The sequence below is a fragment of the Anopheles arabiensis genome, chromosome 2 (genome assembly GCF_016920715.1).
Source record: "Anopheles arabiensis isolate DONGOLA chromosome 2, AaraD3, whole genome shotgun sequence".
Taxonomy (NCBI): Eukaryota; Metazoa; Arthropoda; class Insecta; order Diptera; family Culicidae; genus Anopheles; species Anopheles arabiensis.
Window position 1 is genome coordinate 108,890,919 of NC_053517.1, and position 21,716 is coordinate 108,912,634.

Sequence of the window (21,716 nt, forward strand, 5' to 3'; positions counted from 1 at the left end):
AAAGCCACCACTACCATTAGAAAACGTCCGCAAAAGAGTAAAAAAGTAACAGCAGCAACAAGAAAGGGAGTGTGTGCAACCCTTAGCGCAGCACTGGGCTAGAAAACGACACGAAAAGGTACACAGAGTGGATTGCTGTCGCTGAGCAAATGCAGCAATAGTAACGTTACGCAGCGTTAAATCGGCACGGATTTATCGTACGGTATTGTAACAGGCTGGTGAAGCTGTAGAGTAGAGGCAGATGTGTTAAAAAGTGTATTTGCGTACGCGAATGGCCTGTGAAGGTGGAAAAGAAATTACGAGAAACATTTCCCATTTCGTATTTACACGATCATGTGTGTGTGGTGTGTGTGTCTGTGTGTGTGGTAGTGTCTGTGCGTAATTCTCGGGGTGGTGTTGCAAAGTAGGCGACGCGATGTGAAAGCTGCTGCTGCCTTTGCGGAACCGAACTGAACAGGCACGCAAAAACAGGAAGAAAGTTAGAAATTGCGCTTATCCAAACTGATGTCCTGCACACGGTTAAGGGTGGGTGTGATATGGGAAGAGGGGTTTGTGGCGAGGAAACGGAAGCAACCCCCTCCATCCGGGGGTACGTTTGTTATTGGAGGGAGGATGGTCGGTCGTGCGAGGGTAGTGTGAGGTGCAGCTAAATGGAAAGATTGCTGCCTGGTTTAAACTAAAGTCAAACTGGAACTGCCTCCAATGGGTGGTGATTTTAAATTCAAAGGGTGCCAGAAAGCTAGTTTTAGGCTGGCTTAAGCTGTACCACACAAAATTGGTGAAGAAATCTGATCATCCGTCAGTCTCTCCTCCCAGAAGAAGATGTTGCTTTGCATTCCATTCGTTGTGGCAGAGGGTAAATACTGAACGGTGGCTGTCTCGGCAGATGTGTGGTGGAGACGAAGATGATGAGAGCGTAGGATGTGCTGGTGGTGGTGGTGGCTGCAAGTCATCACGATCACGACGAACGGAAGCAAATGAACGTGAGAAGGTATCTGAATTTCTACATCAACAGAACGGAAATTGATTTGTGGCGAGCACAGCAACATCAAAAGGCATGGGTGACTTTGTTGCTCAAACACAAGAACGGAAGTTTGCCGCTAGTCGCATTGGGAATCCCAGTAGGAAGCTAAAAAGCAGGAAGAGATGGAGACAACTGAAAGAGCACAAAAAGTAGTGATTGATTGTGCATACATACTATCCAGCTGTAGCTACACGATAGTACGACACAAATCAGAGTGAACCAGAATGATTGTGAGTGTGTGTGTGTATGTTTTGCCCCAACTGCGGGCCGCTAAGTGCTATTAGTAATGGTTCCTTGGAAGGGTGGAAGCGTCTAGAAGCAGAAAAGCAGTCCAAAGATTAATGCACAGTGTCGATTGCCACAAAGTAACAATTGGAGTGTATATGAAACGTAAGGAACCCCAAAACAAGGAAAGTGAATAACACTAAATGGTGCGGCAGGCGCAGCTGGCCGATGAAACCGAGCATTGACTCAACGCAGCATAAAACTCCACATCTGCGATACATTCCATGTGCCTGTTTGCGTATGTGTGTGTGTTTTGGTGTGTGTGAATGTGTACATCTGTGGAATGTGCTGTTTGATGAATCTCGGCGTAGGCATTAACAGCATCGCCTGCTGCACCCCAGCACCAGCGCTCCTGACAACACAGAGAGACGGACGGAAGTGTCTTTTGTGCGTGTGACAGTTACCTAGATACACAAAGAACCCAGACAAGCAGAGTAGAAGCAAGGCAAAGGGGTGTATTTTTTAAGCAAAAGGTAAAATAAGCCAAGAAAATGCCGACAAAGCGAGAGCATAACAAAAACAACGACAACGGCGGCGGCGGTGAAGACGACGACGTTTTTCAAGGACAACAGTGAATGCGCGCGTGAACGGCCTGGGAGGGACCGGTTGTGTGTGTGTGTCTGTGTCTTTCGTAGAACGGATCTCGCTACTTTCATTCATTCCTTTCCGGAGCGAACGAAGTAGTGTATGAACGTGTCTGTGTGTGTGTTTGTGCTAGTGCGCGGTGTAAAAGTTGTATTTCGTTTGTTTTCAATGGGGATGCGCGAAATGGAAATAGTAATTTTACGCAATGATTCTATTTTCTTTCTAAATTCACCCCCCTTTGATGCAGATTTTTTGTTTGATTTAGTGTTTGCACTGAATCAGCAGCCAGATTGATTGTAACTAAAACAGCTTATACATCCTGTAAGTGTGCTTCAAAGCGTCTGTGTGTGTGCTTGTTTGTTTGCATTCTGTGTGTGTGTCTGTGTGTGTGTGCCCCTTGTGGTGTGGGCTGTGTTTGTTTTATACAATTGAAATCAATCGAAAATTTAGTTCAAATTCCTATTAATACATGTCTGTACCGATCGATTTGAAAGTGTGGCGCTCCGCTTTGGTTTAATGCGAAGGTAAGTGGGTCACTTTTTAATGTTCGAACACAACTTTGATGGTAGTGCTTCAAGCATGCCATGTTTGTTCTAGTTGCAATAAGCCAAATTATCACTGTTTCCAACTGGTATTTTCTGTTTTGCTAAAGCTCCGAGAACTAACCCACATGTTAGATGTACGAAATGTTTAGATGACTCATCTAGGAATGTTTCATGACTCATGAAAGGCAGTTATGCTTCGAATCATCATTCAGAACAATCCAGTATTTGTGAAGAATGTGATCGTTTTAGAATGAAAAAAATCCCATATTTTATAGTTCTGTGAGGAAGAAACAGCTAGCAAACATTAATTCATTACACAAATGCTATTCACCTGCTAAGAGACCTTCCTGGCGGCACCCTCCGCCTAACGGTACGCAAACGCAAGCGACCGCCGTTTATTGCCGCAACGTGTTGAGAAACGTCAAGTGTTTCTGCTCTTGTTGGTGCGTACACTTCCGCCTACTCCGTCTTGATTGCAAGGCTGCTATAAAGATTCTCTTTGCGTTCCCTCAATTAAACGGGCCTTTTTTTGTTTTCGGTTGGTGCACCAACACAAACCAACGGAGCCGACGAGATCGATCAATAATCCACTTATCGTGTGGCAGTCACTGACTCGCCCCACGAACGCAAACTGATCGCTAGGAGCACCGGCGGCAATCGCCATAACTGGTTCACCTTCTCGCGGTCCACCCCATTACTGCTACTATGCCCGGTGGAGGTTAAAGTTTTTTGACCGACCGTGCAGCAGTTCCTTCTTCCGGGCGCTAAAGTGTCCACACTGGACTAAACCAGACCGAACAGTGTATATCTCATGCGACTTTATCGCATATCAGATAAATCACCTCGAGTCCTGGACTCCATTTTCGTCCTCTACCTTCTACGCTTTTGAACTAATAAAGCGTTCGTGGGAGGATGGAATTGCGTCATGATAGTGCGACAAAAAGCGACTTCCAACACGAAGAGCAAGACAGTGTTGATGTACACTAGAATGAATCGCGTCGGACGTACAGCAGAATGTAGAAAAGACACATAGACACTAAATGCATCCCGACGTGTGCATTCACACCGGGGGCGTCACACTGCAGCAAAAGGGGAAAGGGTGGACGATTTGCTTCATTATCTACTCGTCCAGTGAGCAGCACGTACGTAGCAGCGCGCAAATATCAAGGGTAGGAGACAGTGCAGTTGCAGTGCAAAAGGAAGTAGTGTAGTAGTCGACGAGCAGTACCACCGGCACACACTGTGATGGTAGTGGTGGGGAACCGGCGTCACAGTCATTCCGGCGTCATCCACATCATCATCATCATCATCAGCATGCTTGAAGCTTGGCCTGACGTTGAAGGTAATTTCATTTTTGCACAAGAACGTGGAACGTTTATGTCGTATGACGAGAGGAATTTCCATCTCAGTGAGCGGTAGCGAACTGACTGGGTTGCTGGGGAAACCGATGAAAAATGGCTCTCTTGTCGCCGGTTGTCTGTTATTCTGTACGTGCAAGTAGAGCGTTGGATTGTTCCTTGCAACTTCTCTTATTTTTGGGGGTTTGAGCACTGGGATTTTATGAAAAGTGAACGTGCCCAGCGGAAAGAGTTGTACATCCACTTCCGACTTCAATTTTCTACGAATCATTTATGATGGGGCTTCTGCCTGCAAAGCCGATAAGCGGGACAGCTTACGTCATTGGAGCTTTTGTAGTCTTTGTTTGTGACATTCTCACCCGTCACCGTGGGACATGCAACAAGTATCTGATAGCGCGGTGGCTTGTTTTTTTTTCTTTCGATTTTTCGTTTGTCATCAATAGAAATGTAAACGCTCTAGACATTTGCTTCGCTGCGATCACCAATACTGCTTTGTGCCAAACGGGAGTGTGGAAACACAAACCGACACAAACAGTAGGTTGTGATGAAGGCTTAAGTAGTGTTGTGCCCGTATCTTATCGGTGTGCAGCAAAATTCCTGGTTGGTTTAGTCGAGTCAGTGGTCAGTTTAGTGGATGTTGATGGAGTAGAGCAAGTAGAATGGGGAAAAACGCTTTAAGGCTTTGCTCAAGCGGATGATAATTCAATTATGCCAGGCCCTTTCTGACACTTTGGTCTTGTCCAGCGCAATTACAACATGTTTACATCGGATAAATATTGCCTGGTGGGTTTTAAAAATTGGCAAAAATTGAATGAATCCCTACCCTGCCCTGTGACATTGCTGTCCTGGACAGGATCCCCTGGAGGTGTTGAACACAGCAACAGAAAAAAGGGGGAGTCCACTAACGCCCCTTCACACGGACATAATGTACACCGTAACACACAACCGAGTAGGGTGCGGTTGATTGCATGTTCTTCGATCATGTTATATGTGCTGTTGATGTTTTTGTATGGATGTGTGTGTGTATATATGCTTTAATTTTCCCCCGACTTTTGCTTCTTCCGATTCTCTCTCTCTCTCTCTCTCTCTCTCTCTCTCTCTCTCTCTCTCTCTCTCTCTCTCTGTCTTCCTTTGGTCATGCTTTTTGCAACGTGACCAAAAAACGCAACACCTCATAACACTGCTGCTGAGCAAGCTCCAACGGTAGAATGCCAAGAAGAGAAATTTGACGAAGGAGAAGAAGAAAAAAACTACCCACCGGATGGATGGATGAGGAAGGGGCAAGGAAGAAGGGAGGTTTGGTGAAAGTACGTTCGTTTTCGCTGTCTGGAGCGCCCGGAGCTGTTCACACTATTGCGCATTAGATGGCGGCGCCAATGCAGCACGCCAAGCACATTAGAAGCATAATTGTTGTTGTGCTGAAGCTAGGAGTGCGCTGTGGCAAGAGAGATCATTTATCTATCATCCCTTAAAATGACTCCATTTTGGCCATGGTTTGTTTGCATTAGTCATCCTTCCCTTCCCAAAATGCACATTTCGCAATGCAGTGACACTAGCGCGGCTCGCCACTATATCGAAAAGGAAGGGGCTGATAAGAAGCTTGTGGTTAAATCGGTTTGGAAATGCGCTTGGATTTGGTGATAAATATCACCTCAAAACACACAAACACACAAACACCCGATACAGATAGTGGTGGTTGGTGGTGGTAGTTGTGTCCGTTTACTAATGCCAATGACGTACGCTTGGAGGACTCCTATACCGGGCAGTAGAGGCCAATAATCCCATCGTCAGGGGGATTGGATTTTTGTAATTAGATAGTCGCCTGCTTCGACCTCCCTCCAGCAATGGATGACAGGAAGTTGGTGGAACATTGGGAAGGAGGGGTGCTGCAAGGTAACTTCAGGGACAAACCACACACACAAACACACTCAAAGAGGCACATTGGAGTTTCGGGAGTGGGAGTTCTCTGGCCAATAAATAATTATGCATTGCCCGAGGTCCACGTTAGCGGATTATTGGGAATGGTTTGGGCCAACAACGTGCAGCTCTAGTCACACGGCAGGAGATGGTGATGGTGTCTGCTAATCGAGAAGGGGGTTTCGGTCAACCTTTTGGTGGGGGGGTTGGGAGTGTTTGAATACCGAGGACACTGTTATACCACTGTTTTGGAACGATCGGATAACTCGGTTATTGCTCGGTTGGGGAAAGACACCTGATAGTGTTCGGTTTCGATGGATTAAATAGAGCTGGCGTGGAAAGCTGACTGGCTGGCTGGCGCCCTTGTTGCTTGTTCTTTTGGGTTCGACGGGTTTATTGAATTGTATCCTGTTAAACGAATCGGCAAGGGTAAACCCCCTTTCTGACATTTATGATGTCTTATCTTCAACCACATCTTCAAGAGTTTCCATTCGCCTTTTTTTGCATCTCTCTCAAACAGGCAAACTGTGGCGAGAAATAAGGTCAGTAGATATAAATGATCTCCCAGCATTTTTCTTTCTTATTCGGACCAACATTATTGTGCATTGTCTGGCATCGTTGTGTGTGTTTTGCACGACTGCGGGCGGACGGACGGAGTGCATTATTTGGCGAAGCGAAACAGAAACAGGTCGGATGAACAGAGGTTGGCTGATAAAAAAAAAATGAAAAAAAAATTAGCAAGATTCCACTTGATCCCTTTGCACACGACGACCTTTCTAGCCGGGGGGGTTTTGGTCTCGTCTGGAGAAGATGTGGATTTTCGCAAGGAGCCAGAGCCAGAGTGAATGCAAATTAAATTATCAGCTACGATCGTAAAAATCGGTCCATGAAACATTGTTTACTGGCTCAGTCGAAGTGGAGACGGAGAACTCGAGAACGGTTTATCTGTTATTTATAGAAGCTTTAAAGTTGAAGCTATGCTTTTTTTGTAGATCTTATTGCTGTCTTGTTGTGAGTCAGAATCCTTTGGCCATATATTCTTCAACATTCCTGGGGTGATGATGATCAACCATCGCGATCAAACATCTGTTGTTGTTTGCTTCTCTTGGAGCTCTGAACTGTTCCAATTTCCAAAAAAACCCTCCCTTGTAGGGCAGCCTTTGTTTTTTGCTGGACAAATGCAGTTTTTTTGAGCTACTTCTTACAGCACGCTAGCCAAGTGGTCACATGTGTGTACCACTCCCACTCTGGCCCTTTCGTTTTTTTGCATGTTCTAGCTAGGAGAAAGACGTAAAAAAATGCCACGCGAATCCACTCCTCCCTTTCCCGTTTGCCCGAAGTCCTGCCCCAACGGTGGGTGATGGTAAAAGCAGCAAATTAAATTATCCTTTGTCGACTCGGTTGTGGCCCATCGTTTGTCGCGTAACATGCAGCACAAACTGCTGTGTTCTGTGTTCTGTGTGTGTGTGTGTGTGTGTTTACTAGCCTGACGCCAAGGACAGCGAATCCGCTCAGCGACAGTCAGTCATCGACTGTGATGCGTACCGTAAGGAGGAAGATTGTTTTACCTTCGGTGCTCAGACAAGAACCTTAGTTTTGCTTTCTTGCTACAATTTGAAAAGTTACTTCTAGAAAATACACACAGAATCCAAAGTGTCACAAGGCAAGTCATTTACTGCAAGTGTGTACAAAAGTGTTCGCTTTTAGATAAGCTTTGCGAATATCACCTTAAAACGTAAAGTGTTTGTGTCTCTCTTTAAAGCAGAGAAATAACGAGATTGAACACACAAAAAAGCGTACGAACTCAAACAAAGCTAAAGAGACCAAGGCAAGGTTTGCTCTTCCACCCACACAGTGGTGCCGTTTGGTGATAACGGAGTTATCTTTGCGCGAAGATAACCGCTTACTGCGTCTGGTGTGTTGTGTGGCGTTTGATGTTAATTGTCGCAAGGGTGTGGACTCAGCTTCGTGCCTTAGTAGCTCCGTTTGTTGTGGCCAGCATTCCGATCACCTGGTGGACTTGGTGTGCAGTAAAGTGTGTTTTGGATAAGTCAAATCACGTCCAGTCTCGATGTGTATAGGAAACAGGAACAGGCAGTGGATTCTGTGTGTGTGTTTGCGATTTGTTTGAAAACACATCAAAGGAAGGGGAGAACGTTCGTCAGTGTTCTACTGAACTACATTCTTCAAGACAAAACAACAACAACTCGAAGAAGAATCGTGTGTCCTCCTTCCCTGTGCATACGCAAGTTCTATCGCGTTTGCACCTTCTGATCTTCGTACAGCACGACGATCGTTTCAGCCTTCGCCGAAGAAAACCAGACAAACGGGTTTTTTGTGTACCCCCTTTGCGTATCGAAGTATGCTGTGGAAATGCTGTCAGTGTGCAGTTTTTGCTACTATGTTAATTGTTTGTTTACGATCTGCTGCTGCTGTGACCCTGTGTGGTCTCTCCGGCAGCGAAGGGAAGTGTTTACGTGAAGGATTTCATATAATATATCGGCAATTCATGATCGTTGTGTGATGCGTAAAACGATCTTCGATCTTCGTACTCGTGGCATTTATTAGCTGAGCATTTGCTGTATAGTACAAGTACAAGATTTATGGTTTATGGATGTGAAATGTTTGTTAGGAATTCTGCTGATTGGAGGACACAGCAGCAGCTCACTTTGAGCAATAAATATTGAGTTTTTTTGTGTGTGTCTTGAGCAAGTAAGTGAGCCCAAGAAACACGATCGCCGTACATCAAGATAGCATTTTTTTCTATGGCATTTCTTTCGCCAATCCACCCCGTGTTATCTCCAACCAGCTTTGCGAATTTTATATTTACAATGATAATGGTCTCTGCTTTCATGCGGGAACGTTTTTATCGTTTGCACCTTCTCCCTCTCCCCGTAAGCGGAACAGCAAAATAGATCGAACTGGAGAAAATAGAAGAAAAAATGGGGAAAAAGTAAAATCCGCCAACACCAGTAGCGCGCATAGCCGCCGATTGCTCAACGAACCGTGGCCGTGGGGCGCATTTCGTACCAAGCTGATGGTGGTGGGTAGTACCGTTCGATGCTATTATATGGCACATACAGGCTGGCACATGGTGTAGGGGCTTTGCTGCTGCATCGAACTGCTTCAGCACACCTACGGGGGAGGGCTTTGACTCCGAAACCTGAGCTGTCCGATGCGCCTGGCGCGCAGAAGGAATTCATGCAGTGTGTGTTGTATGTACACTAATGGCAGGCTGGCTGCACACGAGTTCAAAGTCAAAGTGTAGCGGTGGTTGGCGTTCTGCAGAACAGCTCGTTCACTTAGTAAGCTGCGGAGGTCGATTGCATGCATTCATTGCGCTTCTGGAGGGGGCAGTGGGAAACGATGTCGTGGCTTACGTTATGAGACTGAAACTGAGAATTGTGCAAAGGTTTAAGAAGTCGCCTGCACGTGCATTGAACTGCTCAATGGTGTCCAACAATGTGGCCTCAAAGCTTTACTGCGGAAAGTCTTGACCTGCGAATGGTTTACATGAAAGAATTTTGTGATATTTTAAGCTTTTTTTCTAAATTAATATTTTGAATTGATTGGAAAGGTATCTGCTTAAAACTGTGTGAAACTTTTCCAATTAAATCAAAATAACTACTTCCGTGCTACTTACACAGCATACGTTTCCACCTCACTCACAACCTCATTCTAATGTCGTTCTATTTTCCCCAATTTATCACCTTCCCAAATCCAGTTAATTGAGCCCCCTAACCAACCGGCACAACCACCTGACGCAGGCTGAACTCTTCAAAAATCACGCAACGTAAGGTACACCGTTGCCTTCGCAGCCATCGCCGCCTACTGCTACGTTGTGTTCACCTGCCTAAATGCTGTAAACACGTCCTGAGATACACCCTGCAGATTGTTGACTAGGATCAAACAGTATCATCATCATCATCAGCATCACCTTCCACACCGTCACCGTTTGCAATTGCTTCGTAAAAAGGACATATTGTGTGTGTTGTGTGTTCTGTGTGCGTGCCTCTCTGCTGCAGCTTTGGCATGCTGTGTAACAACAACGACGACCCGATGAAGAAGTAGTAGTATCCGTATTTGGGATTTCCTTTTTTCAGTTTCCACGATCGTGTTGTGTTTTTTTCTTAGTTTTGTTTGCAAAGACATTCGTTTTTGTGAGTTTCTGTTACTGCGTTTTTGTAATTATATTTTGTGTTTATTAGTGTTTGATTGTATAGTTTATTCTGCAGTAGAAAGATTGCTTACAATCCAAAACTACCCGTAAGAGAGCGAGGGAGAGATAAAGAGATCACGTAATAGAAATTGAACAAGAATAGCAAAGTTCAAACAAATTTGCATCGTGTATACTAATCCGTTTGTATAAGTGTATTGTGTAAAGTGTATTGAACGAACTTGCAAAGTGCTCGTATTTGTGTGTGAGTGTGCGTGTTTTATTTTAATTTATTACGACACCAGATTTCATCTGGCACCGAGGACACACTTTGTACCCACTTCGGAACAGGAGGGCTAAGTAAACCCACAACAAAGAGAGAAAGAGAGAGAGAGAGAGAGAGAGAGAGGATACTCTAGGAAAGGCCAGAGCCAGACAGACAACACGTCAAAAGTAAGTTGGTTCAGTACTCTTTTGCAAAAACAGATTTGCATATGTGCATGGTGTAACTGCGTGTTGTTCAACACGACATAACTTAATTATTAGCCTACCTTCTTGGGGAACCATTTCTCCGGACGAAACCACTGTGTGTGTGTGTGTGTGTTTCCGGTCAACTGCTTTCGGTGACCGTAGTTAGTTGGCTTCACTAGAATATGTATAACCCTTCGCAAGAAGCGACGGGGTTAAGTAAATGTACAGGTTGCAACCAATCCAAACATTATTGGCTTTATTCGAAAATGATGTTGAAAATGTTGAAAATGATCTGAAATTTATCTTGAATTTGTAATATGGTAGCGTTTTTCAATATGTTTGTATTAATTTTGTTCTCTTCGATTATTGCTCCCCCTCTTGACAGTGAGGAAAACCGACACACAAATGAACGTAGCTGGCATACGTCGCAACATCAAGAACCTCGCCCACAACTACTCCGATGCGCAGGTGAAGGTGCGGGAAGCCACCTCGAACGACCCATGGGGCCCTTCGTCCACGATCATGGCGGAGATTGCCGACCTCACGTACAACGTGGTGGCCTTCTCCGAAATCATGCAGATGATCTGGAAGCGCATGAACGACCACGGCAAAAACTGGCGGCACGTGTACAAGGCACTGGTAAGCTTTGCTCGAACCTCCTACCCGGTGCACCGACTCGAAAAGGAACTTGATACTAACGGCCCGTTCTTCTCCCCTCTCCCTTTTTATGTCGCGCATGCAGCTACTGCTGGAGTACCTCATCAAAACGGGCACGGAGAAGGTGGCGCAACAGTGCAAGGAAAATATCTACGCCATCCAAACGCTGAAGGAATTCCAGTACATGGAGGAGGGCAAGGATCAGGGCATGCACGTGCGCGAAAAGGCGAAACAGCTCGTTTCGCTGCTAAAGGATGACGAGCGGCTGAAGAACGAGCGGGCCCGCGCCCTGAAGGCGAAGGAACGTTTCGCCCGAACGGCCAGCGGGTTCGGTAGCGATGGTTCGATCGATGGCCCAACGCAGCGTGACCCAAGGGTAAGGGGAGGGCGGTGGGGAAATACGACTACTGATTGGTGGGAAAATCCGCTCACTCACCACGCGTCTCTTTTTCGTTTCCAGCCACCGAACTGGGGTGAAGGCGAACCGATTGCGGGGGCAGCAACGAGCGGTGTCGGCAAGCCGGTGTCTGAGATTGAGTTCGTGCGACCGCAGACGGTCGGCGAGGAGGAATTGCAACTCCAGCTAGCGATGGCAATGTCGCGCGAGGAAGCGGAACAGGAGGAGCAAAAGCGCCGCAGCGACGATGTTCGATTGCAGTTGGCACTCAGCCAAAGCGAGCAGGACTTCAAGTAGGTGGACTAGGGGTGGAAAAAATCGGCTTAAGGATTTGGCAGAAAAAAGACGCCTCATTGGTTCATTTGTTTTTTTTTTTTCTTTTAACAGGAAAGACGGTGATCCCCCAGCAGGAAGTAGCGCGTTGGTGGATTTGTTGGACATTTCTTTCGCAGCGGCATCCATAAGCAGCCCGTCACAGCAACCGCTCGCCGGTCCCTCCGGTACCAGTGGTACGATCGATCCCTGGGGAATGCCCGTTGCCGGTGGATCCCGACCGACGGTAGGCGTAACAAGATACACCTGTTTAGTGGCATCATAACTAATACCCTTCGATTTTCCCTCTCCAGACGACGGATCCCTGGTCGCGAACGTCATCTCCGCCGGCGGTAGTAGATCCGTGGCTAAACACTGCCTCGGCCCTACCTACGGCGGGACCATCCACGTCGAAACCTCCGCTGCTTGGAGCGGACACGTGGCAACCGCGCACACAATCGCCCTCGGTAACGTCTGGTTCGTCGGTTGAGGGATGGTTGCAAAATGGTGCAGGTGCGGGTGCCGCTGCCGCCGGACCGATGATGATGAACGGTGCCGGAGCTTCAAATGGAAATCTGGACCCGTGGTACAGCAAAACGAATGCTGTCCCTATTGGAGCTACTGCGGTATGTTTAAAGCTGAATTTTGGGTTATAATGCCTTTCTAAAATGCGCCATTCTTTTCGCTTTTAGCCTCCCCTGGGCGTTGCGTCTGGCGATCCTTGGCAAGCGAATAAACGATCCACGCCCGTGCCTACTGCTGCTGCTGCTGCCAGTGGTGATCCGTGGCAGGCAAACGCATCTGCTGTTAAGCTAGATCCGTGGGCTCCAGTTAGCAATAACTCAGCCACGGGAAGTGTTGGAGATTTGGAAGCTACCTTTGGCGCAGCTGGTGGAGTAAGTCTTCTAGCTACACTACAGCGCTATCGAATTAGAGTGAAACTTATGAAATTTTGTTGTCTTGCTTCTATTTCTAGCCTCTAATGAATCGACCCTCACCCGTTGGTGCTATCACTTCACCGGTGTCCGATTTGGACGAGTTTGACATTATTACCAAGCGGGCGGCAGGCAACAATAGTAGCGGCAGCACCACCAACAACAATAATAACCACAATGCCGCCAGCAACAATCTGAATAACAACAGTTGTAAGTGACAGCTCCCCAGTGCAGGGGGTGAATTAACAATCCAATTGCTTACGTTTCCATTTTCTCGCCCCTACAACAACACACCAGCACTGCTTCTCGGGGACCTAGATCCACTGTCATCCTCCGGCACGAACTCAAGCTCACCCAGCATGGGCGCGTCGACGGCCGCAAAGAAGACACCGCAATCGTTCCTCGGCGAAAACTCGGCTCTCGTAAACCTGGACAATCTAATCAAACCAATGCCGAGCGGTGGCAGTGTGGCAGCAGCGGCCACATCGTCCGCGGCATACAATCCGTTCGGCGAAACCGGCGGTGCCGGTGCACCCGTACAGAAGAACCTATTCCAACAGAATCAACCTCAGGTGAGTGTCCTAGACGGTTGGCGCGTATCATACAGGATGGTGTTTAATCTGTAATCCTCTCCTCGGTTCAGGTTCCGTCCATCAATCAATTGAAACAGTCCCCGTTCCCAGTAACGCTTAATCAGGACCCGTGGGCACCGGTTGCAAACATGACCACAGCGCAAGTGAGTATCCACGGAAACACGCACAAAGCGTTAGTCTTGAGTTTTAGGTTTAAAAAATGGGAAAGTAATGACAAAACAGACGAAGAAGCGACATGTGTTTGCGTGTAATGTTACTGCAACTAACATTGCATTTGTCTCGCATTGAAAACTGTGCGCATATGGTGTGGTTTTCTTTTGTTAAATCAAACTAATCGCAAGCTAGGCTCGTAAACGCATGGTAATGAAGAAGGACATACTGTGCGAATTAGCTATAATTTCGTTTTCTTTCCTTGTCGCGCTCTGCGACTATGCTTACGGTGCATATACTGGAACGTGATCATTTATTACACTCCAACAAAGCCAACTGCTGATGAGGACGAAACGGAATACTTTCCGTACCCTACGGTTGATGTGAATGCAAACAGTGAGCTTTCATCAGCCTCTTACGCACGTGCGGCTACCGATTACCAACAGCAACAGCAATACCAACAACATCAGCCACAAAATTGGCCCCCTCCAACGGCTCACATGGAACACATCGACTGTCGTCTCAACGATACCGGTGTTACCATCGAGGATGACATTTTCAACACCAACTACGCAATGGCACCTTCCGCAGCACCGGGTGGCAACATCGAACGACATCTGTCTGCTGCACAGCTGGATAGTACGCGCCCACTGCGTCAGCTGTACGATTTCCACTTTGCTGTCGATGACGATACGCTCGATGTTGCCGGTCCTGGTGGAGGAGGGACGTCGGCTTTTACTACTACTACTACTACAGACGCTTTCAATCATAATGACAATCGTCAGGGTGGTGGCAATAATACGACCTTTGCTGATACATGTCACGCTAACAACAATTACCACGTGAGTCGTAGAAGAGTGTGTGCACTCTGGCCGTCACACTTGTGCGGTTGTAACGCTAGTGATCGAGAAGAAAGAGCTCGTGTTAGTCGTGTCATACAGTGGTAGCTTTGGATTTGTTAGTTCTACTTCGTTACATCGAATATGTGGGAAATAACTGCTCGATTTTATAGATTTTGATGACATCAACGATCTCCCTTCGTCGCTAAATCGCTTGATTGCTCAATGCAATAACATACTTCTTATTTTCTTTTCTCTTTTTATCCAATTAATATTCTGCTCTATTCTTAACATGTTCCTTCCAACACTCATTTTGCTCTTGCTCATCGTTACCTTGCTATTGATCGTCTATTTTTCTCTTTCTCTCTAAAATTTCAAACCTTCAGCACGCCACGTCCAGTAGTAATGGGGCATGGACGCTAAAATAGAACGTCCCTTAACAATCGTGCGCGTGTTAAATCGGAAACAAAACCTTTCCTCACCTTTCACCCATTTCCCTCATCCCAACTATCAAGACCACTACCTTCCTCCATCCCTCTCACTTTCCCCCACTGTAGGTAGTAATTGATCCGATCGTCCGTTAAATAATCCTGTCGTGTTGTGCGCATTGGACCTTCATTGGGTGTGCTGCTTCCATGGGCTTGCTGGCTGGCTGGCGCAACAGGGATTTGGTGATTTGGGCTGATTCTTCTATCACACCCCACAAACAAACAAACAATCCAACAAAACGTGTGCTCCAGTAACATGCTTGTGCTTGTGCGGTGATTGTATGCTTTAGTATATGCCCGGGTATGCCCCCAGCAACATCAACAGAACATCCATCACTCGCTCTCTCTACAACACAACCCAAGCTGCTGCCTCCTTCTGCTGTGCGCGTGTATTTATGTGTGTGCGTATATGTGTGTATTCCTTTGTACGGGTTTGGGCGCCGGACCGAACCTGCGACATCAACCACGTGTACCACACCTCTGAGGAACAACAACTGTCTGTTTTATCCCGCTCGTTCAGTGTGTGTGCGTGTATCCTACGGTAGCGAAAAGTGCTCGCTTCTGGTAAAGTTGTTTTGTTTATGTGTGATGTGGCGGGTGTGTTGTTTCATTTTTATTGCTTTTTATGCTTTTTTGCATTTCATCTCATATTTGCTTTCATTTACATTTGCATTGTTTTATGTTATTATCATCTTTTTCTCTACACCAAGCACCTTATCTTGTGTTTTTTTTTATATTAATTGTTTGCCATTATGCCTTTACTAACTTCAACACATTCTATTTTCACATTGTTTCACAATTTTTTTTAATGCTATTTTGTAGTCAATGAAAAAGATTTTCACCTTTATAATTCCAGTATGTTTTTTGTCTTATTGTTCTAGTACTATAAACTATCATAACAACCTTTTCTAATAAGTTTTTCTTGTGTACTACCACTTTACAGGCCAATCTAAACAATAACAATAGCGCTCCCTGGATGAATCCTCAATCGTCGAATCCATTCCTCTCGTAACAAGTTCCCACAACCCAGCTAGAGGTCCATGGCGCAGTGCGCCCCTGGCAGCATCCGCAGAACCTTCGTGCTCTCGAACCAACCATTAGCAAGGGTGCAATCAAAATGAGCTTGTCATGTGTATGAAACATGGAGCAAGCGCCGAGAGGGCGTTGAGATACAATCACAAGAGGGTAGTAGATGAAAAACGGTGAGAAGAAAGGCACGGATAACGTGAAATGTAAACCTAACCAAACCAAGTTTTTAAAAAATTGAGAGGGAGAACAGTAGCAGAACCCAGGAGGCAATACGACACTAAACTCACACTAACCAACCAACCAGGAAAAGGGTAGTGAAGCAAACAGTAATAGAATACATCGAGCTAGTTTTCTACGTTTCTAACCGGAACCGGAAATCACCTTTAACGTAAGCATCTGAAATTGAGTGTAGAAAACCAATTGGCAGGATGAGAGGGGAAGACGCCCTCACCACATTTTGAGTCATTTACATCTCCACACACATACACACAAACTTTCTCCTACATGTGAATTGTGCAACGGAAATCGTAGTTCAATAAGCTTACCGATCCATGCAGTCGCTGTTCAGCTGTCGCTTGAGGGGAGGATGGATCAGAAAGCCAGCAACAAAGTTCTCCAATTCTGTTTGCTATGTTGATGTACTGGCTGGCCAATTTCACTTCAATGGATTATACCGCGCCCGATGGTTTCCTCCCAAAAAAAGACGTGATTTCAGATAAAAAGTTCCACAATTTGTTGGAAGAAAGAGAGGAGGATATCGAAAGAAGAAAAAAGGAGAGGGAGATCGAGACACTTGTTACTGAAACAACGATTCTGCAGCGGCTGTAACAATTTGTGTGTGTATGTGTGTCGGGAAAACGACAGAACTGGCCGGCAGGAAGTAGGATGGAAGGAAGGATAGGAAGAATTTATGCAAATTAATGAAAAATGCCTTATACTAGTTGAAGAAAGAAGAAGAAAAACGATGGAACCGCAAGGAGAGAGAGACTACATTGTGTAAGCTCTTAAAATAATACTACAGCTACTACTAAATGATAAATGAAACACTGATACCACAACACACTAACCCCGGGAGGAAGAGGGGAACATGTCTGTGCGCAAACAGGTTCTTTCAGGATGCCTGTTTGCGTTTGTCGGGTTAAGAAAAGAAACGGAAGGGTAATTTCGGGGAAAATTAAGTTGTTCAGAAAAGTTACACTTTTTATTAGCTAGATTAGGGCTAGCTTCATCAAATTGTATGATCATCGTTTGTTTGTTTTTTTGCTCCCTTCTTAACAGTTTACATTGTACTCAAAAGCAGCATCTCCTTTGGGTACTTTCTTTTGAGCCTTGGTTCTATTATATTGACAAAGTTGAATTGGTTATTCCTAAATTGATAAATGTCCTAATGTCCACCGTATATGTTTATGTTGATCCCCAGGAAGTATGAATGTACACAGTTTAATTTATTATATTTGCTTCCTTGGAACAACTGACAAAATGTGTGTGTGTGCGCGGGCGAGAGTTCGTGTCACTTGGAAGAGATTTGGCGCAAAGCTCGCGCAAACTATTGTGCTATTATACGTTCTATTCTGTTCTTGAGATCTATTTCCATTTCTGTTTGCTACCTTTGGCTCCTTCCGTTTCATTGCTCTTTAATGTATTATTTAGCGTAAGATAACGCAAAGGCCGGTCTTATTTCATTGGTTGGGACGGACTATGATTTAAAAATAAAGGAATCGAACAACAATGATAGTAAGTGGCACGGAGGAGGAGAAAATTAGTGGTTTTCGTCAATCGTCGGAGGACGTCGTGTGGTTGGCTAATTGTATTGAACCTTTTTCTATTATACCACCAGGCGATGAAGGGAGAGGGGAGGGATTGGACACGATGCGTTAAGGGAAGGGTTAGGGGGGACGGATGCGTCACACAATTATATTGCAAACATGGAACATGGAACCTCCAACGAGTGTGTCGGGAATTTTGTGTTCACTAGCGTGGGTATGTGTCTAGTGAAAAGAAAGCAAACTCTTCATCCTTTCTTAGAATGATACAGAAAAAAACAACCGATTGTTTGTATAGGGATAAAAGGGCAGGATGCTAAAACAAAATGGCAAAAAGTAACAACAAACAAAAAAACTATATATACATGAGCAAGTGAAATTATATATATATTTTTAAAATTCTGAATAAACAAATAATTGATTTTCAAGGACATGGCATGGCAAGGACACTCTTGGCTTAAAAAAAACGGTAGTGGGTCCTCCAAACCTATTGATGATGATGATCACTCCGAGCCTGTTGATGTGTTTGGTAAGAGTGGGAAAACGAAAACATCACTCCATGCTACGGAAGAAAGAAAAGCGACGATACTACAGAAATTATTGAGCAAAAGGATGGAAATTGGATTTAGTAGTTGTCCCGTGCTATACAGTCGTCAACTCGTACGACTTAGCAACATACCCCTCATCATGGGTTCAAGCCCTAAATGGACCGTGCCTCCTGCTAGTAGTAGGACTAACTATCCTGCTATTGGTAGCCAATAAGACACTGAAAACCAAGCCCCGACCGACAACGGTTGTTGTGCCAAAAGGAAGAAAAGAAGAAGAAGTTCAAGTAGTTGATCAGCGGTTTGAGACACTTTTGCCTTTAGTCTCGCTGCCACAGCACTGTAGCACCATTGTATAAGTTCATGAAGCAATGATACTTACCTGTTATCTGTAGGCGACAAAGCCTTGGTATTATTGATCGACACACTTGTTTGCTTTATATAAGTGTTGTGGTATTGTTTGTGAAGGATTAATTGATAAGGGAGTGTTTTAAGCATCTACTTGTAGGTACTGTATGTATGCAGCAATTGTTAATCGTTATGCAATGTTATGTAGTGCCATTTGTTTTATTTTAACATTTTATTAAGTAAAGCCGGGTTAGATACGCTTGATTTTACCGTTCAAAGGACAGCAGGAGGAACCATATTATTTTGCTTTTTTAATTAGTGTTTCTATTGAACCATGCATGTTAGTGTAACTGCAATACTGGAAGAGCCGGGAAAGTGCATAGCATTGTTCGATTTTGTTCGAGTGTGTTCGAGCTATGCGCTGTTATTGACATGACAAACAGATAAGACCAAACTCTCTGCTACTCCACTGCTCGAAAGTTATGCCTTTCAACTGTTTTAATAATTTTTTCCACTGAAACACCCCAACGAATGATCTTGTAGCGCTCCGGTTCGGATAGATCGATCACCGTGGATGCGGCCCTTTGCTCCTCCGACAAACCTAACTGACCTCCATCGAACACGGCCCCCAGCTCACACCACAGTTCTTTAAACTCTTCCACATTCAGTGTGCTTTTGCTGGAGCTTTTGTTAGCACTGGTCAGTGCTATCGGCTGCTGAAACGCTTCACACACATGCTGTATGAATTTGTTTTCGGTAATTCTTATGCCAATGTTTGCCACACCCGGGTTCAGTGCGGGATTGTTTAATTTCGACGATCTTCGCACCACGAGCGTTACCGCTCCGGGGAAAAGTTCACCCAAAAGCTCATCATTTAGATGGTCCGTTTCGCCCCACTGCCGCACATCCTCTATGCTGGCCACACAAATGGCGACGGGTTTTAGCTCATGCCGGCCCTTAATATTGTACAACCGGTGTATTGCTTCCGGATTGTTGGCACTGCAGGTAAGCCCATACACGGTATCTGTGGGAATTGCAATCACTTCACCTGCCTGTAGCTTTGCCACTGCTATCGCTTTTGCATCCTTACGGTTAGTCGATATTACCTTCGACTCCTGCTCCTTCACATCTTTCGGTGCGTACCGCAATGTGTACGGTCTTCTGTTAGCGTCGGTATAGTTTTGACGAGTACGAGTACTGTACCTGTGTTTGTGTGTTTGTTTCATACTGCTTACTACTACGCGCGTGAGTACACTACTAAGAATGTTGCTGAAAAACATCGATTTAATGTTGCTTGTATAAACGAGCTTTAGCTTTCACTTAATCGCGCCAATTATGACCACACGTTTGGTTGCAGCATTTGTAAAACGTGGTCATCGGTTCGTCCGCCGAACGGGTCTGCATTTGCATAAAGTAAGCTCGATTATGTGAGCAGGAAGGGCATACGGCATCGGTTGAGTCAACGTTCTCCCATGCTGCGGAACCGCCCATCACATGGTCTACCTCCTGTGTTGGACAGAAATAAGCCGAAAGAAAGGGGGTGTTAGAAAGTGATTCACAAGCATCCAAATCTACTGCGCAAAAACGGGGTGGAATAATCCGTTAGAACCATTTTTGAATTTGGTGATAAGATTTGAAATAACGTATATTTTATTGGTTTAATGCATATAGATGTGTCAAACTCATTCGTACGGCAGGTCGCTTGTTTTTACCCGAATATCGATTTTATAGGCACATATGGAATGGAATAATCAAATATTAACCATTACCGTGTACAGAACACTCGAGAGTCGCATGCGGTTCGCGGTCCGCTAGTTTGACACATTCATTTATGGCATAAATTCCCTTCTTATTCCTTTCCACCCATTGTATTGCATTGCTTACCTTCAGCGTGGGGTAGATGCGGCTGGAAATAGTTCTCCGGATCTTGCAGATGTAAGGACACGTGTTGCAGGAAAACCTGAGCGAGTCGGTGCTCTCTTCCACCAGCAGTAGATTACCGCATGTGGGACAGAACATCAACATTACTAACGATTATAATAACTAAACTAGCGCCAGCATTCAGCAACGTGGTTTTTTCTAATCGTTTCACAACTCTCATTTGACGTTACCTAGTTCACGGTGACGTTTCATATACCAAGGTTGCTGACAAACAAGGATATCCCATATCGAGCAGGCGGTGCATTTCGGCACGGAAGGACTAGCGTTATCTTTTTTACTGTTTTTAAAATTCAACGACTCATTAAAACTATCTTACAGGGGGAAAAATTGAAAAAATATATTTAACAAAATAGCTTTCGGAAGAGCCCAAACTTGGTTGGTGGATCTAAAGTTCTGAATTCCTCCTTTAAAAAAAGCGAACACATTCTTCTATTAATTCAGTCAATGCACTTCTCCTATTGGATTGCTACTGCTGCTGCTGCTATTGTTAACGGATCTACTGCTGGCTACTGCAGCCGGCCGTTTGCCCATCGCAATCGGCTCTCTCGTCTTTGGTACGGTCGAGGGCAACTGTTGCCAGCGGGATGGTGGCCAAACGATCTGTGTTGCCCGGGCAGTTACCAGTCCTAGTGAGACGGGACCGAACGTATTGCTATCTAGTGAATTACCTGTGGGAAATAAAAAAAAAGTAAACAAATGATCCATTAGATTCCAACCCAGAACAACCCTCACGCGTTCGCGCTCTCACCTGTATGATCCCCTTCAACCCAGCAATGTCCTTCCGGGACCGTCACGTACGGTAGCTTATAGCCTAGGGTGGAGATCACATCTCCCTGCAGTGCGACGACGCGTTTGATAATCTTCTGGGTCGGATCCTTCGGTGAGATGAGCGAGATGATGTCCCCGCGCTGCACGTCCATGTTGCGCACGGCCCAGCGTGACAGGAACACATAATCCGTGACGGTGGCATCCGGATTCAGGGCCGGCTGCATCGAAACACCTTCGACCCGTGCCACATACCCAACACAGTCGAGCAGGGTGACCCCGACTGGGACACCGAGCAGCAGCGATTTGAGGAAGGTTGGGAACCGCATTATGAGATTGCCCTGCCTTCCGCTCTGTGTCCTGCTCCCCTAGGTGGACTAGTGGTGTGTATTGTGTTTGTCAGCCTCGGTGCAAGTGTCTATCGGTTAGTCATTGCTGCATCGTGTTTGCTGTGTGTCCGGGTCTTGCCGGATGACGAAATTTTGGGTTAAAAACTACACAAATTTTGCTTACAAAACCCCGAGAGCCGATGGCTAGATTGTGGGACAATTGTTTTGAAAATTTGCTGACAATCTCCTTGACGTTTGCCGACTCGTTGTGTAATCCAGGGGTG

At 45.6% G+C, this 21,716-nt stretch overlaps 4 protein-coding genes across 27 annotated transcripts; 1 reads left to right on the forward strand and 3 right to left on the reverse strand.

Annotated features, from left to right (window-relative positions):
- The first annotated feature begins 19 nt into the window (after window positions 1–19).
- LOC120897890 (epsin-1) lies at window positions 20–17,475 on the forward strand. Of its 24 annotated transcripts, none has more exons than XM_040303053.1 (16): window positions 85–202; window positions 2,142–2,215; window positions 2,389–2,418; window positions 9,439–9,507; window positions 9,923–10,323; window positions 10,727–10,980; window positions 11,084–11,374; window positions 11,459–11,688; window positions 11,783–11,954; window positions 12,022–12,333; window positions 12,400–12,603; window positions 12,684–12,852; window positions 12,940–13,214; window positions 13,286–13,378; window positions 13,718–14,227; window positions 15,656–17,475. In XM_040303053.1, coding segments are annotated over exons 5-16 (2,580 nt in total). In that variant the 5' UTR covers window positions 85–202; window positions 2,142–2,215; window positions 2,389–2,418; window positions 9,439–9,507; window positions 9,923–10,322; the 3' UTR covers window positions 15,725–17,475. The 24 variants fall into 24 exon arrangements, 23 of the variants coding, with proteins under 23 accessions (XP_040158993.1, XP_040159001.1, XP_040158985.1 ...); XM_040303056.1 differs by having other exon boundaries at window positions 9,950–10,323; XM_040303051.1 differs by having other exon boundaries at window positions 22–118; window positions 9,439–10,323.
- A 395-nt stretch (window positions 17,476–17,870) lies between these two features.
- Window positions 17,871–19,706, reverse strand: LOC120897893 (yrdC domain-containing protein, mitochondrial). The gene is made up of 2 exons (XM_040303074.1): window positions 18,184–19,706; window positions 17,871–18,066 (listed from the first exon to the last, which is right to left on the reverse strand). The coding sequence occupies exon 1, from the start codon at window positions 19,675–19,677 to the stop codon at window positions 18,859–18,861; it is 819 nt and encodes a 272-aa protein (XP_040159008.1). The 5' UTR covers window positions 19,678–19,706; the 3' UTR covers window positions 17,871–18,066; window positions 18,184–18,858.
- LOC120897895 (DNA-directed RNA polymerase III subunit RPC10) lies at window positions 19,660–20,508 on the reverse strand. Its single transcript, XM_040303076.1, has 2 exons — window positions 20,282–20,508; window positions 19,660–19,903 (listed from the first exon to the last, which is right to left on the reverse strand). The coding sequence occupies exons 1-2, from the start codon at window positions 20,420–20,422 to the stop codon at window positions 19,718–19,720; spliced, it is 327 nt and encodes a 108-aa protein (XP_040159010.1). The 5' UTR covers window positions 20,423–20,508; the 3' UTR covers window positions 19,660–19,717.
- A 142-nt stretch (window positions 20,509–20,650) lies between these two features.
- LOC120897894 (mitochondrial inner membrane protease subunit 2) lies at window positions 20,651–21,685 on the reverse strand. Its single transcript, XM_040303075.1, has 2 exons — window positions 21,087–21,685; window positions 20,651–21,006 (listed from the first exon to the last, which is right to left on the reverse strand). The coding sequence occupies exons 1-2, from the start codon at window positions 21,430–21,432 to the stop codon at window positions 20,780–20,782; spliced, it is 573 nt and encodes a 190-aa protein (XP_040159009.1). The 5' UTR covers window positions 21,433–21,685; the 3' UTR covers window positions 20,651–20,779.
- Window positions 21,686–21,716: the final 31 nt, after the last annotated feature.

What these genes read in the sequence shown, in the direction of transcription:
- LOC120897890 (XM_040303050.1), top strand. An exon ending in TCCCTATTGGAGCTACTGCG is followed by an intron (nt 12,334 to 12,399) that starts GTATGTTTAAAG and finishes TTTCGCTTTTAG; the next exon opens with CCTCCCCTGGGCGTTGCGTC. An exon ending in CCTTTGGCGCAGCTGGTGGA is followed by an intron (nt 12,604 to 12,683) that starts GTAAGTCTTCTA and finishes TTCTATTTCTAG; the next exon opens with CCTCTAATGAATCGACCCTC.
- LOC120897893 (XM_040303074.1), bottom strand. Translation starts at nt 19,677, where the DNA reads ATGTTTTTCAGCAACATTCTTAGTAGTGTACTCACGCGCGTAGTAGTA.
- LOC120897895 (XM_040303076.1), bottom strand. Translation starts at nt 20,422, where the DNA reads ATGTTGATGTTCTGTCCCACATGCGGTAATCTACTGCTGGTGGAAGAG. An exon ending in GCATCTACCCCACGCTGAAG is followed by an intron (nt 19,904 to 20,281) that starts GTAAGCAATGCA and finishes TGTCCAACACAG; the next exon opens with GAGGTAGACCATGTGATGGG.
- LOC120897894 (XM_040303075.1), bottom strand. Translation starts at nt 21,432, where the DNA reads ATGCGGTTCCCAACCTTCCTCAAATCGCTGCTGCTCGGTGTCCCAGTC. An exon ending in GGTTGAAGGGGATCATACAG is followed by an intron (nt 21,007 to 21,086) that starts GTGAGAGCGCGA and finishes TATTTCCCACAG; the next exon opens with GTAATTCACTAGATAGCAAT.